Below are 16,588 nucleotides of genomic sequence, written 5' to 3'. Positions count from 1 at the left end.
GAATGAAATATGGAAGTCTAGGCAGTTACAGGACTTTTGAGTTGTTATTGGCTGGTTTAAGTGCCCACTTAACACACTGTGTAATATTTACTATTCATTTACCCTAAAAAAGTTATCCAGCCTGTTTACAAACGTTTGGTCATACTTAAAATATAGTTAAGGTAAAACTTAACCAGGTAATGTTATTGATATTTTTATCGAAATCATAAACTATGAAGTTTTATCATGAAATCAGTACAAAAAACTTCAATGTTTTATTTCTATAATGAAAAAACATGCAATGGAGTATTACAACAGTTAATTTACTAGCCGCGTTTTAGTTCATTATTAATTGTTATTTAAACAGTCAAGAGGGAATAATCACGTCTTGTTATCGGACTACTTAACATACTAAGGTCGTTTCCAATAAATAAATCGTAGGACATTCGCCAATCAAAAAGTGTTCCTCGTATCTATGAATCAACAAACACTTCTGTCCTTGCAAAATGCTTTCAGAGCAGCCGCCGGAACTAACTCGAGCAAGGCTCTTTAAGTCGTTCACGACTTCCGCCAAAATAAACAACCGTAAGACCAGTGCGCGACAGCCTTACACAAGAAGATGGACCCGCGATACACTTTAAAGGGTAACCATAAAAATTCAATAATTTATTTAATTGAATTAACATAGGGCTCTTGACCTCATAAAGTTCGAGATACGTAATTATTTTTTCGTAAAGAGTATCTTTATTTGAATTGAAAAATAATTCATTTAGTAAGAAAAGACATTAGTTTATAATAAAAAAACAATGAACATTAGAGTGGGCCGATGATATATGAAGTTTTGAATTTTTTTAGACATTAAAGTAAAAAGGATCTAAAAAGTTGCATTTTGGATCACATTAAACGTAAAAATATTTAAAAAAAATAATCCGTACTATTTTCGGCCCTTAACGAGGTTTGAAGTTTATCACTGCTTGAACATTTTGTAAATTGTCCAAATTGATAAAATATTTTTTTTGTTAGTAAAGATATAACTTCATTAAATTACAAATTCAAAACTAATTGTATTTTTATGATTTACTCAAATATTTAAAACCTGAGACCCATTTTCAAGTTGTGGTTAGAAACTCAAACTTTTAAACGGAATGATTTATTAATTTACTATGTGTTTATTGTGGCGAGAATGTAGGGTAATGACTAACTAACTAACTAACCATCACGCCATTTCCCCGGAGGGGTAGGCAGAGAGGATAGAACGCAACACCACTCTGTCCTGGCACACTTCCTTTGCTTCCTTCACATTCATACATCTTCTCATGCACGCACGTCGATTATTCCGACTTTTCACATGACCACTTTCAAGAATTTGTTGTACTTGATCATGCCATGTCTTTCTCGGCCTTCCTCGACTTCTACAACCAGACACATTCGCATCATAAATCTTTTTAGCCGTTCTTTCATCATTCATTCGCTCCACATGACCGAACCATCGCAAAAGACCTTTCTTAATTTTGTCGATAATGCTTAACTCAGCCTTGCATTCTGCTCTAATTTCGACATTAGGGCACCTATCATACATTGTTTTTCCGCACATTCGCCTGAGGGATCGCATTTCAACAGCATTCAGTCTACTTTCGTCCCTTTTTTTCCAACTCCATGCTTCGCTTCCATACATTAGGGTTAGTACCAGAACTCCATTATGAACTGCTAATTTAGCCTCTTGCGATAGACACTTATTTCCTACGACAGACTTTAAGGCACCATTAACTCTGTTACCGGCACTAACCCTCCTTTCAATATCCTTGTCCATATTTCCATCTCTAGTAAACATACTACCCAGATATACAAATTCTTCGACCTGTTTCAAACTATCTCCATTTACTACAATAATAAGTTTACTAAAATAGTCCATCAACAAATACTAAAAAAAAGAACACAAAGCTTTTTCGTTATCAATTATTGAGCTATTTCCGCCCCAAAATTATTTATGATGTCTCTTGGAAGTCTAAAATCTTTTTCTCAGAATGGTGTATTTAATGGTGTGTCCGCTCAGGTATGTATTTGTTTATCTGCGAAGGATAAAGTTCAACATTTTGTGTAAAAGGTCAAATACCATTTGGTTGAGAATACTTTCAAGAATAATCTTACTACCTAATTACCCTTTTTAAACTCTGAAATTCACATTAATGATTCAGTTACGCTGATTCTTTGAATTCCCAGAAAAAAAGTAAATATTTTTTAGTTGGATTAAAAAAAAAGATTTTGATGAATACTTCTTTAAGCACCACAACAGACCGAGAGACCCAATAAGAGTGGTGAGACAAAAAAACCTTAACAAAATCACGATTAATTTTTGTGATCGCATCGGAAATCAACACCACGAAGGCTACAAAATATTATTTAGCCCTTCAAAGAGTTTATCGCGATAGCGTTATTTAAATTACACAAAGGCGCTTTATAAGTTACCAATAATCTGTAAAAAAAAGATATTTAAAAAAAGATGAAAAATCTCTTAAGAAAATACTGAATTAACGGCGTTTGTATTTTTGTCCATGGTGTGTTCTTCAGCATCGTAGTTTCATGTTCTGTGTTTTTCAACATGTAAGAGATCTTGGGTTCGATGTATATTTGAAAGTGTGTTTTTATTCTAAAATATTTTTTAGTCCCTAAAGTAACCCCTTTATGTCATAAAAATGATCGTGGTACGCTGCAGTTAGTGTACCGGTACAGTACCCTATGCACTATTTGGTGCTAAAAACAAATGATTTTATAAAAACGTGTTTATTTTATTTTATTTATTGGGGCTTTTCACAGTAAACCATGTAAAAATATATCAAAAAATAAAATATACATGGAATAAAACTAATTTCAGATATCCACAAAAATACATTACATACGAGTACAATACATACTAGTGTGTTTGTGAGAATGTAAGCGTGTGAGAGGATAGGTGAGTGGTTGTTATATTGGAATGAGGGTAGACATGTATGTAAACATTATTGCACAAGTGTCAAAAATATAAAAAATATTAAGAATTAGAGATAAAATAAGATTTTATTATAGAAACTAAGTATAAGACAAAAAAGTATGTTTTTGAAAACTCAAATTATATTCACGAGCTACACGTATAAGTGGAAAGTTCTGAGCATAGTTCGTACGAACTGCTGGCACATAAAATAGAGAGCTCGACGTGTGACGGGTGCGGTAGCCAGGGACATTTAATGATAACTCCGACATAAGAGTCGGGCTATCAAGGCGTCTACTAAGAATGTCACGAAGGACCCCCAAGTCTAATAGTAGACGGCTAACTTCTAAACTAAGCAAGTGGTGCTTTTTGCAGGAAGACATATAATTGAGATTGGTATACCTGCATCTCCAGTTAAGATGTCTAAGAAATGTCCATTGAATTTTCTCGAACCTTTCTTTGTGTGTCATATTGTGGAGACCAAATAGAAAAGGCATACTTGATTTACATTTATCTCATCTATTTCTCTGTTTTTTTTATTCTAACATAACTTTTTAGTTATATTCCGTTTCAACAAGTACGATTGGACTAGGCTGTTTTTGATGATAAGTATTGTTAAATGTGTTATAATTTTTTTTTGTTTAATTTTTCGTTCAGTAAAATGAAACATATAATTTTGTATGATGAAATCAAATTAACTGTTTTTTAAAGAACCATAATTGTGCCGTTATTTTTAAATGAATATTAATTAAATACATATGAATGTTTAAATTTGTTGCAATATAGAGGGAAAACATTTTTAAGAAGATAATATGAAAGTCTAGACATTTACAGAGCTTGTGACCTGTCATTAAGTGGACACTTTACACACTGTGTAACCATCCATTGACAGGTCGTAAGCTCTGTAAATACCTAGACTTCCACATTCCACTCTAAAAAATCTTCATTGGCTGGTTACACAGTGCGTAAAGTAGCCATTTAATGGAGAGGTCGTAAGCCCTGTAAATGACGAGACTTCTATATTGCAACAAAATTAGATATAAATAACTCCTTAAGGAGGAAATCCAGCCTATCTGCAAACATTTGGAAAAACTCAAATCGTTGTTAAATATTAATGAATTAAAAACAATATATTACTTATAAACTTTAGTGATTTATATTGTCAATTTGATTTAAATATGTATTTTATTAGTGTTTACATGTGATTACAGTATTTATTTTTTTTACACTAATATTTCTGTGAATCATATATTATTTTTCATTGTTTGTAAACTAAATCAATAAATAAGTGGCCCTCGTGATGTACGAGTAGTGGCAAAGAGGCTTGTTTCAGACTTTAAAGGTTCCGGATTCAATACCCGGTTAGATGACAAAAATTCTATGTGATCGGGAAACAAAAGTTCCCCCAAACTTCGAGGTTTACTTTGGAATAAAAAATAAGGCCAAAACGAGGGGAATACCAAACATAGTACACTAATTTGCCCTCCAAAGGAATGATCAAATCGACTTTTTATTAGTAAAACATATTATTTGTAGTTTATTGTAAACCTAGTAAAAGAAACAAGGTTGAATTATTTATAATATTTTACGTGATACAATTATGGCAAAAAGTCCCCGGTTTTTATAATCGACCGTGATGATCTATTGAGAAAAGTTTTTTTTATCATGCATGTGTTTTGTAGGTTTCAAAGCAAACTTATACGCATTCCAGATTGGAATCAAATTACAATATTTATTTTTATGCTTATTAATAAAAAGTCGCTATTGACACAAATAAAATATATTAAATATAATATCAAGTGACTAAAAATACAGTTCCACTTGTTTATTTTGATAAAAAATATTATGAATTTTAACCATACTTTTGACAGCAAAAACAATAATAAATTACTACGTTTTGAAAACAAACGGAAACAATAAAACAAATAAGAATCATTAGAAATTAAAAAAATTAAACTTAATGCAGTAACAATTAACCAGTAATTGGAATTATCAAACTCTCCTTTACTTAAAACCATTAATTTAATATAAAATTACGCTCCATTTGATTGAATTATTTACAACTAAAATAATGTAATTAACATAAACTTGACTATCAAAATGTATTACTTTAGTCTATAAACAAATGTATTATCTAGGTATGTATCTTGAAATATTTCGTCATTTATCTATGGGTATGTTAACTTCCCTGTCAAAAAATCAAAGTATTGTGCTACTGCTAAAATGTGTATTTCTCACTCTGTTGTATTTCGCCATGTGTTATTTTCCCACTTTTGAAATAATAAATGCTAAATCCCAAAATTGGTTCAAAAATTCTTAAAAATGAACTGTTTAGCAAACTCGTTGTAAATATTTTTGTTTTCTGTCCTCTGTTAAAATACTTTTTGATCTTCTTATCTCTAAAATATGTTAATAATAGTATAAAAGCTGTAAACGTTGCAAAAAATTCACCAGTCTTGAAGATGCCTACTTAATCGAAAGCGCTTGTTGGTCAAAATAATAAAAAAATAAAACTAAGCCAAGAAGTTTCATTGATTGTTTTATGTATAATTTTATCAAAATCATTATCAACGGAGTTTTATCAAAATATATCAACAAAACACATCAATATCATTAGTATTTCTAGATTTACTTAGATCTGTTAGTCTAAATTTGGCTGTTATGAGTTATAAATGCAAAATAATCATATTTATATATTTTTTTAAGGGAAACACATACGTATCCCTACGATTTTATTAATCGAAATATATGACTAACTTCAGTATACTTTAAAATGAATTAAGTAAAATAACAAGAAAAATACTGAAATAATTATGTTGCTACAGAGATTTTCTCATATTTAAATAGTTCAATAATCAAATACCACAAAGAAAAACTGAACATTACGATGTCAATATAATATAAACGTTTCCAGACAGACTCCAGTGTACTTCTGGGGGTGCAATATTTTTATTAACCGTTTAGCGTTTTTGCCTAAGTAGGTATCTTCAATAATGGTTCTTTGAGAATTCTCCAAAAAGCCTTCATAGGTAAAAACACTTTACTATTTAAAAGTCCACAGATGGAATAGTTTCGTATTTTTATAAAACAAATCAGAACAAAACTACTACCAGTTACTAAAATAATGTAAATTAAACTTTTAATAAAATCTATTTATAATAGAAAAATCTTCCAGCTTACCTTTATGAATGTAAGTTAATTTTATTTGATAACAAAAATATAGAATTATAATAAAAAATCTGATGACGTAACATATGGTTGCAATTCAACAGGACTTAAATACGTGATTAAATATAAGTGATTGTTGATAAATATTTTCGAAATAAAAAAATCATTTTTTGATACCACTTGATTTAAACATGAACATTTTGAAAATCTTGATATAAATCGAAATATTTTTTTTTAACTGGACGAAAAACATTAAACATTGAACACATTTCAGCCAATGATTATATTAGGTATTTAATTGTTATTTTATGAGATTTAAAATACTCGATTCTAGATTATTTTAAAGCCTTGATAGAGAAATAGTTGTATTTTAAGCCCGGTCAGCATAATAAATTTGTTTTACTAATTTTACACAAAACAAACACGTAATAATAAATTATTTAACACGGAAAATCACAAAACGAGTGCTTTGTATATTATTTTTGTGAACAAATATTACTCTACTACAACCCGATTCCCATTTTCAGCAGAAGTAATACTGATTCCTTTATCTACTACACTTCTTTTTGGTAATCAATTCCTCTGGATTATGCGTAGTCTGCCTAACCAGGTACAATTTGTTTGAAGGCAGACATTTTTGTGTGAAAAACAAAGTAAACAAAACACGACAACGTGAATTTACCGTACAATTTTAATTATCCTTTTATGGTGCATAAATGTTTTTTGACTTTGAAAAACTATTTAAAAATCAAATTCTAATCAATCCAGGCGATGGTTTTACAATATTTGGGTAACATTAAACACGTTATTAATGACTTTTCTAAAATAATCACACGACAGGGTTACGAATGATGAAATCAGGCTAGAGTATAAATCTTAGTCAGGTTTAATCAATGAAATTAGGAATGTGGTTTGAAAATGATGGTTTGGTCATGTAGAACAAATAGATGATAAAATAATTGTAAAACAAATATGGCGAGAATGAACGGTAACGTGGGACAAGGACACGCCAAAGAAGACGTGGCATGATCAGATAAACACAAATCCTTAGTCTGGATATGTCAAAAGCAGGCAGAACCGAAGGGCATGTATGACAAGATGTATGAATAAGGAAGACGCTAGAAATGTATGGCAAGATAAACGTGTGTGGCGGTTCATTCTCTCTTCTTACCGGAAATCACGTGAAGGTGGTAGTTGTAGTAGTATTAAAATTTTAACATTTTTGTAAAAAAAACCTTTTTTTTATTAAAAAAACAGTTATTGATTAAACTATAACCGCTGGTCACCCGATGTTTAGGCGTGGTGGTGTCGTTATGGAAGTGGATAATTAACCATCGGCTAATTAGCCGGTAACGTTCACTACAACTAACGGAGGCAAGGCGGTTAGTTCATCCGCTCATCGCGCCAACTTCCTGTGCGCAATGTCGACTGCGCAATAGAGAGGTCACTCGGGAAGGATTTCACTTTATTAACGTACATATTAAATTAGGTGCATTTTGACTGATTGAATTGCAGTAGGAAAATATCACAGACTACGAATACTAATAAAAATATAAGAAATGGATTCAGAATACGCAATAGAACTTTTTGAGTACGGATATATCGGTAAGCAAAATGAAAAACAATGTATTCTAAACTCTAGTCCATAAATGGATTACTAAAACGACTAGATAGGAAGCTGAGGAATATGTTTCATATATCAAAATACAATTTTGATATATGAAAGTTCTTTCTCATTTTATTCATGTAGGCATGTTTGAATTTTTTTTTTATATTTCTTTTTTTTTTCCTTATTTATTTTGGATTTTAACACCTATATTATTTTGATGTGACTTGACATTTGATGTGAAAGTATGTACAATTATGTATAAAATAAATAATACACTCACACTCCGGAACGTCCCTGTGGGCCAGTGGAGTGGCTACATCAACAAATGATATTAAATGTACCTGTTGTATAAACATTTTTTTTGTCAACTATGTATTTGTATTATATATAATAATAAATAAATAAATACAAATAATTAATCGTATTTCTAATATCAATACGGATGTTGTGGGGAATTGTTTCTATATACAAATTAAGAAAAGAAATTATAAAAAAATGTATCACTAGAAACACGTGACACGTTTGGCTTTGATAATTTTGACGTCATGAATTGTGACAATGTTCTATAAAAATTAAAAAAATTATAAACAAAGTTCATAATTAACGTGAATCCTGACGTATTGGGGGCGTGGCCAATGCAATGACCATTTTTGCGGGAATTCAAAATTACAAATTTAAAGTTAATAATAGTATATAATGAAAGGTATTTAAAATATACAGTATACAACATTAAAAAAGTTATAAAAAAAGGGTCTTGAATATAAATATTTTTATAATTAAAATAACCTTTCATTACATAATTTAAAAGGAAAATATATTATGTATGCCGACGACAAAAGTCTATTTTATAAAAATCAAACTGACGCATTTACTGACAAAGACATTAACAATGACCTTACTATGTTGACTTTGTTGGACAAACACAAACTTACCTCCACTTAATGAAAAAAAATGTTCGATAAATTTTGAATCTAGATAAAAATGACATAAAATAGATCCTTACATAAATGAAGAACAACTAATTGAAATTGAAAAAGTTAAATATTTAGGATTAACAAAAGACAGACGATTGACATGGACAACTTACAATAAAAATTGAAAATAGCAACATTATTAAGTATTTTTCCAAAACTTCAAAGCTTTGTTCCAAACACGGAAAAAAATTTAAGTAGATAAAATAACAGCACATATCACTCGTCACGGTAAGAAAAGTTCTTTTCAAGTGTTTTTTTAAGTACGTAGGTATATGTTTTGTGTATATTTTATGTCATTAGAAAGTAAATTATAAAACTTTATCGCTGTATACACAAAACTGTTTCTTTTTCTGTTAGTCCTAGGTTGTCTGCAAGTTAACTTATTTGACGGTCTTGAATTTCTTGGATGTATATTGTATTACAAATTAAATATATTTTTCATCTTAAATATAATCTTTACTTGTTTTGTGTAAATTAATTTATCTGAATTGAACACTTTCGTTATTTTATATAAATCCGTATTTCTGGAATATTTATTAAAATTAAACGTTACTTTACTAGGTGTACGCATAAGTCTTTTTTGGTTTCGCTAAGAAATAGCGCCATAGAACAATACGCAGCGTTTGAATTTTACACTATGTCAATTTGTTTGTCTGACATTAACCTACAAACACACACAAGATGAGTTCACCAAACAATAGCGTCTGTGTTGTATCGTTCAGTGATCATGTCGACGTTTGTGCCTGAAAAAGAAAATTTGTGGCACGCATTGCTTTTCTTATTTTTTCAAAAGAAAAAGGCTGTGAAGTCATCGTTTGCTGGTAAAAACACATGGTATTCACGCTCCAACGATTAAAACATGTGAGATATTGTTTAGAAAATTAAAACGTAGTGATTTCAATGTGAAAGACAGTTCGCGTTCTGGTAGACCACTTAAGTGCAAAGACGAGCAATTGCAGGCGTTACTGGATGATGACTCAACTCAAACTCAACAGCAATTGGCTGACAATCAGCAAAAGTTTACGAGCAATGGGGAAAATGAACAAACTTGGTAAATGGGTCCCACGTGGTTCGAATGAACGGCAAATAGAAAATCACTGAGTCAATTGTGAAATGCCACTTCAACGCCACGAAGATAATCATTTCTGTACCGAATTGTGAAGGGTGACAAAAATAGATTTACTTTAAAATCCTAAAGCAGAGAAATAATGGCAGTTACCTGGCAAAGCTGGTCCCTCAACACCATCAGAATCGCTTCGGCAAGAAGACTATGCTCTGTGTCTCGTGAGACCCGAGTGGTATTGTGCATTATGAACTCTTGAAGGATGGTGAAACCGTTAATGCCAAACGCCATTGCCAATAAATGATTAATTTAAATCACGCATTGATCAAAAGTCTACCGGAATGGGTCAGAAAACATGGCAAAGTGATTTTGTTACTCGATACTGCGCCGTTCCACCCAGCAAAACCAGTGAAAGACACCTTGAAATCGCTTGGTAAGGACATTCTCAACATAAAATACATTTCTCTTAAATTTTACGTGCTTTACCACAAAATTGGCAAAAACTTATGCATACACCTGGTAAGTGCCTTATTCATTGTTTTTTTAACTAATCCTTGCATTTGTTTACTCCACTGCGACCATATAATTAATCCATATACAATGTTTGGAAGTATAAAAAGTATAAAGTGAATATGGAATTGTATTTTGATAAAGAGTGTGAATAAATAAATAAATAAATAAATAAATAAATAAAAGCATTGTAAATCATTGATTTATTTATTTATTATTATGGGTAACTTATATAGCGCCATTTTCGTAATAAAATACCTCAAGGGCGCTTTACATGGTGATTCTATTGTTAAGTTAATTTAATTGAAGCTTTTAAATTTGTAATTTAATTAAAATAATTTATTTTGTTGTCACGTGCTACGGATTTATTCAAATGATTTAGTTAGTAATTATTGATAGTACAATCATTCCGATGTGAAAACAATACAAAACGGTAGTGAAAAAATGGAGAAGTACTGATTTCGTAAACAGATAGAACTCAAAAATTAGAAAATTAGTTAGAAGAACGTATTGAAACCCATATAATTATATATTTTTTTATTTCATTGTTTTTCTGTCCGAACCCTGTGGTATACAGAACAGTGCAAAGCACTATTACTGAAGCATATCTGGCTCATTTTCATTGCATGGAAGATAAGGTGATCAGTCTTACGCTTCAGATATAGCGGGAAAAATAATATTAACCAATATTTCTGGTCGACCTGACTATGAATCGAACCCGGAGCTTTCAAGTATGACAGGCAAACGCGTCAACCACTACACAATAAAACTTCCACCCGGGAGTCACCATCGAGTTGAAAATACTCGTCTATGGTTCTGGATATATTTCGCAGGAGAATTATACTCTTCACCACCCGCCCGACACATTATCGAGAAGTGGATTATGTAAATTGATAAAAGTGCAAATTATATTCTACCTTCGTCGAGCTCATATCCATCATACTGGGGAAGGTCGGCACCGCCTTGGGCCCACCCTGCGCATAGGAGTAGTTGGCGAACATGCCCCCCACCGGGGTCTGCGGGGCTGCGGGCGCGGAGGGCGGGGGCTGCGGTGGCAGGTGGGCGGGGTGAGGGGGCAGCAGACCCCCCAGAGGGGCGAGGCCGTTACTCAGAGGGCGCGGGACTCCGAAAATACCACTGGAAAAAAATGAACTTTTAGGCGAACAATATTATGACAAAAATTGATGTCCTATTTGCTTATGATCACTATACAATTTCATACTATTTATCCACCTAATGTAAGCATAAATTAGTAAGCGTAATCTAATGGCTACCAGATACTCGTATTATTTCAGTTGTACCTAATTTTGGTGGGTCGCTGAAGTTTTTTTATCAGATTTGCTTTGAACATGGATCGTTGGTATTTTCTCAAACAACTAACATGATTACAATATTATTATTGTTTTTCGCACCATAACAGGCCAGAGGGGCCAATTAGAGTGGTGCACACAGTACAGAATACCCAGGCTTAAGGAAAATCACATTAAATTCTTGTGTTCTCACAAGGAATCGAACCTGGAACCTTTTATTTGTGTGTAAAGCGTCATGACCCGTTACGGAAGCCGCCAATTTTCACATGTAATTATTATCCATTTAAAGTTTCTATGTATTTTTTTGTTGTTATTTATTGTGGTTACAGGCATAGCCAAAAACAAGTTTTCAGTACCTTCTCACTTATATGCAAACAAATGTAAGTTATGATCTAAATTTATTGCAAAAGAGAATCAAAACATTTTTGAGAAAAGAAAATGGATGTCTTGGCATTTACAAGGATTATGATCTATCATTGGCCGGCTTAAGTGGCCACCTAACACAAAGTGTAACATAAATAAACAACATGTTTTCGCTGTAGTGATCGCTAACGTCGGAGAGACCCAGCAAGAAGAAAAAAAAGATGTCCAAACATAGGCAGAATTGTGAATGTTACACAATGTGTAAAATGGCAATTAAAACCAGCCAATTGCAAATCGTAAGCCCGGGACATACCTTGACTTTGCCCTCCATAAAATGTTCTTTATATATGTTGACAAATATAAATGCAAATCATTTTGAAATTAAAAAATATTTTTTTGTGATTAATAAATTAACTTTTTTTTTAAATTTCTGCACGAGATCTTTGGATCAATTCCCGAGTAGGTTTAAGCGTAGTTTCTGTTAGAATTTAAATCAGTCTTAGTTAAGCTGCGATTCGTTCACTCATTGAGTTCCCTATCCGGCATTCTGGGCATATACAGGAATACCAGTATAATAATGGATAGAAATTCGATTCGTTTCGAGGTTTAGGCTAACATCGCAAGAGTTATCTTCAGGGTAAACTATAGTTAGATCAATAGTTATTAGTACATATAAGTATTTAACAACTTACCGACTTTTCATGTATACCGGCTTCGAGACGTGCCCGGCTCTGGATCGGGATACTAATAATACTGATATGCAAATCTCACTAAACATTTTCGCTATGGTAGTTACTCAAAAATACAAAACCAATGTGCTGATTGAACAGTTCCTATGGTGTATGGAGGGATTTGCATGTTAGTGTAATTTGTGTCCTGACAAAGAGGCAGGTACGTCTCTTAACCAGCAGACATAGAGAAGTGGGTATGTGGTTTTATTTCAATATTTACTAACATTTATTGATAAATACACGTTCACTTTTACTGTCACAGTAGTATACATAGAGCTTTAGTAATAAACCTAGTATAAAGTTACACCTAGGCATAGTGATAAAATTAGGAAAAGGATACTATCGTTATTCTACCATTAAAATGGGGATGGAACTCCTATTTTTATACTGCCATTGTGCCTAGGTTTAAATTTATACCCGGTTTATAAGTCAGGCCCTTAGTATTTTTGAAAATGAAACATTCAAAATGAAGTACCTATCTCGTAAATTCAAATCACGATTTAAATAAGGACACAGGAGCTAAAATTATTCATTCAAATAATAAAGGACTTTAATTCAATAACATAGAGATGCTTCACATTATAATCGCTCTAAAAAAAATATTCCACTAGTAAATAATTAAATACCTTTTCAATATAGCCAAATTTATTATTTAAAAATTTACCAATTGTGTAACCTTCAACCTCTTAGTCCCTCTACTTCCTAACCCCCACTCAGACATTTTGCAACATATTGCTAAATATTATCAACATAATTTTAGTACATGTTTAGACATACGACGTGACCAATAGATGGGCACGTCTCGAAACCGGTAGACATAAAAAGTCGGCAGGTGGTTGAATATTTTTATTTACTAACATTATTTGAAATGTTGGACCACAAAGTTAATGCTTTGAACATAAATAATATAAATAGATCACCCAAAAAAGACGATAAACACCGATAACTTGGTAAGTGTTTTTTTGGTACTTTCATGATAACTAATAAATGTTCAGTTAGAAATGTTACCCATTTGGATTGGCGTTGTTGTATTTGGCCGCCAGACTTCGCATGAAGTCCGAGTAGTTCCTGGCGAGGACGTGCGGCTGGGGGGCGCCGGGGGCGGCGGGCAGGGGGCCCAGGGGTGCCTGGCTGGGGTGCGCCGGGCTCGGACCCCGCTCCACCGCCCCCTGGGGGGGCGTGCTCGGAAACGAGCACGTGGACGGCGTCACACTGCGAGACCTGACGAAGAAACACCTATTGTAATTTGTCGTACAAATTTTTAACCACAATTGCCTAATTTAGTTATCGTCGACGTCATTTCGTGAAAAATATTACTGAATTTCCTCGATAGTAATATCAGATTTTGTTTTTTGTATAAAGTTAAAAATATATTTTTTTTATTCCTGATTTGGTCAAATGTATTTATTTCAATGTGTCTAATATTTATTTGAGATAAATTAAAAGATCTAAGTCAAATTCGCACAATAATTCTCTGTTCCTGAGAATTCAATCTCTCGGAAACAAACACACTGATGACGAAAAAATAGATGTATTTGATTTAACTTTATCAAACTTTAAGAGCCTAAAATATTTTATTTAAAAATAGTTATAATTGAGTTCCAAGTATTTACATTTGTTTTTATACAAACATGTTTTTATTGTTAATTGTACTTTTATAATTCATAATTGTCTTGTAACCTGTGTTCCTATATTTAAAAGTCCTTTGGGCGTAATAAATAAATAACAAAATAAAAAAAGCATAAAAAAATTATGGGACGCCATAGGTAACATTTTAGATGTTTTATTTAGACTCTTATTTTTAAGACCAAAAAAAACAGACAGTTATACCATAATTGCAAAAAAAGTATTTCTATTATAAATACATATATTATTACTCCAAAAACAATAGTCGTATTATATTAATTGAATAACGTGTAACACACCTCATTTTTCTTATTTTTATAATAATTCACCATGAAGCGTCACGAAATAATATTATTATTTTTAGATTGAGTTTTTCTACTGACATTTCTTGGTGGAACCGCATTTTAATTATAATAATGTAAATACGTCTAAAGTTTTATGCCATTTTCGTTTATAAATTTTTACCAGCGACCGGGTTTCGTCGTGACCGATATCACCAGTCTGACGATATCGATCACGACGAAACCTGGTCACTGGTAAAAGTTCATAAATAAAAGTGGAATAAAACTATTAACGTATTTGTATTATTATAATTGTCATTTGTGTTTTATTACCACCTGGGCCCGATTATAATGGGAAGCTAACAGAATTATCTTCGACTGTCTATAAAAAAAAATCGATATTTGTGTACGAAAATGAGGATATTTTCATGAACACTTAAAGTATCTTCATCGGTTACCTATAATTAAATATGTTTAGAATATAAACATGTAAACATATTCTGCTTTTCATACAAAAAACTTATTTTTTCTTTTTAGATAAAATTGAAATTAAATGTTAACTGCCCATTGTAATCGAGGCTCAAGAGTTTGAATTTTTTTTACAATCACTTTTTAACTCACTGCCTGCGTTTTTTTACAAAACGTCATCCCCTGTGTCAACAAGAGCATTAGTGATGCAAAATTTCCTATACAAAAATATTCCGATGGTCTTCGGGATTTTCTTCCAAGCAGGTGTAATTTTACTGTGATATTATGGTTTCTAGGCTACTCGAACATCTGAGAGACTAATAAAGTATCAGATGATTAAGATATACTGCGATTGGAGTACCAATAGTCCAATCCCTATGCACCACTGGTAGCAGACTGGAAAAAAACAATAAAACGAACCTGCTAGATGATCGGTCAGGGGTATTATGGGGGCTAAGTCTTTCGCTCTTGATCCCCGCAGCGTGAAGGGGGCTCCCTATGTTGTTGTTGTTGTTATGGGCGGCCGCCTCCAGGGCGGAGCCGTTATGGGCGGCCCTGCGGCGGGGGGCGCGCGCTCGAGCGGCCAGGGAGGCTCCGCCCCCGCCCTGGTCAGCCCCACCGGCTGTACCTGAGAACGAAAAAAAAAGATTATTTTATTGTCCAGTTACATATTGTTTTCATTAGTTAAATGCATTTATACTATCAATATTAAAATCGAAACAAACTTTTTAAAAATTGTCAATACATTGTACGTACATACATTAGTTGATTACAGAGAAACAGTAGTTTATAGTTACGCAACCAGGAACGACCCATGTCTGTGATCTTACTCCGACGCGCTAGAAAATCCGTGTTGAGTCAAACTAACTAACTCGTAACTTTATGTACATAAACATTATAGTGCCAAGTATTTTTGAGAAAGAGAATGCTGTAGTATCACGATGAGGAAGTTCAGTGCTAGGGGTAAATTGGATATAAAAAATGTTTTCTTTCATGCGGTAAAAATTAGAGTATTTAATTATGCGATGAAGTTTCATTGAATAATGAAAATGATTTGTACAAGAAATAACTATAAATTTAATATTTGAAGTTCTAACTTTGTGATTATTCATTATAATAAAATAAATAAAACAAATTTGTTTCTAATCACAATTTTTTTTCCACCGACCGGTTTCAAAGTAAACAAGACAGTGAAAAATAATATGTGAATAAGTACATATGTATATATTATGTTATAAATATTACAATAGACTATGTTCATCATGTCGGCCTTATGGTCAGTGCGTTTGCCTTACATGAAAAAGGTCACGGGTTCGATTCCCGACATGTTTGATATGAAATATCTATTTAAAATAGTGTTTTTACACTAGAATGCTTCATAGTCCCTGAACTGGTACCTGAAGCGTAAGACGGATCATCTTACCTTCATGGGACAAAAACGATCAAGAGACGCTGCGATTGGTGAACCAATGCAGTGAACTATGCATCATTAGGTGCGGAAAGAGAATGATGATGGAAATGTTTATCATAGAACTAAATAA

The 16,588-nt window shown here is 32.5% G+C and overlaps 1 protein-coding gene across 3 annotated transcripts in view; it reads right to left on the bottom strand.

Moving 5' to 3' along the window:
* LOC148273249 (uncharacterized) overlaps positions 1-16,588 on the bottom strand; it is a 124,495-nt gene that overhangs the window by 11,740 nt on the left and 96,167 nt on the right. For 2 of the 3 annotated variants that reach the window (XM_088238967.1, XM_088238965.1), the window contains 3 exons: positions 15,468-15,675; positions 13,681-13,893; positions 11,186-11,405 (listed from right to left, as the gene is read on the bottom strand). In XM_088238967.1, the coding sequence (XP_088095093.1) occupies positions 11,186-11,405; positions 13,681-13,893; positions 15,468-15,675 (641 nt within the window). Of the gene's footprint in view, positions 1-11,185; positions 11,406-12,356; positions 13,299-13,348; positions 13,894-15,467; positions 15,676-16,588 lie in introns of those variants that run through there. The other variant, XR_015824625.1, reaches the window with a different exon arrangement.

This window comes from Micrasema longulum, unplaced genomic scaffold (genome assembly GCF_059751315.1).
Source record: "Micrasema longulum isolate JH-2025_06_02 unplaced genomic scaffold, ASM5975131v1 h1tg002026l, whole genome shotgun sequence".
NCBI classification, from domain to species: Eukaryota; Metazoa; Arthropoda; class Insecta; order Trichoptera; family Brachycentridae; genus Micrasema; species Micrasema longulum.
The sequence above is the reverse complement of the archived record's forward strand: the minus strand, read 5'-3'. Positions and strand labels throughout refer to the sequence as shown.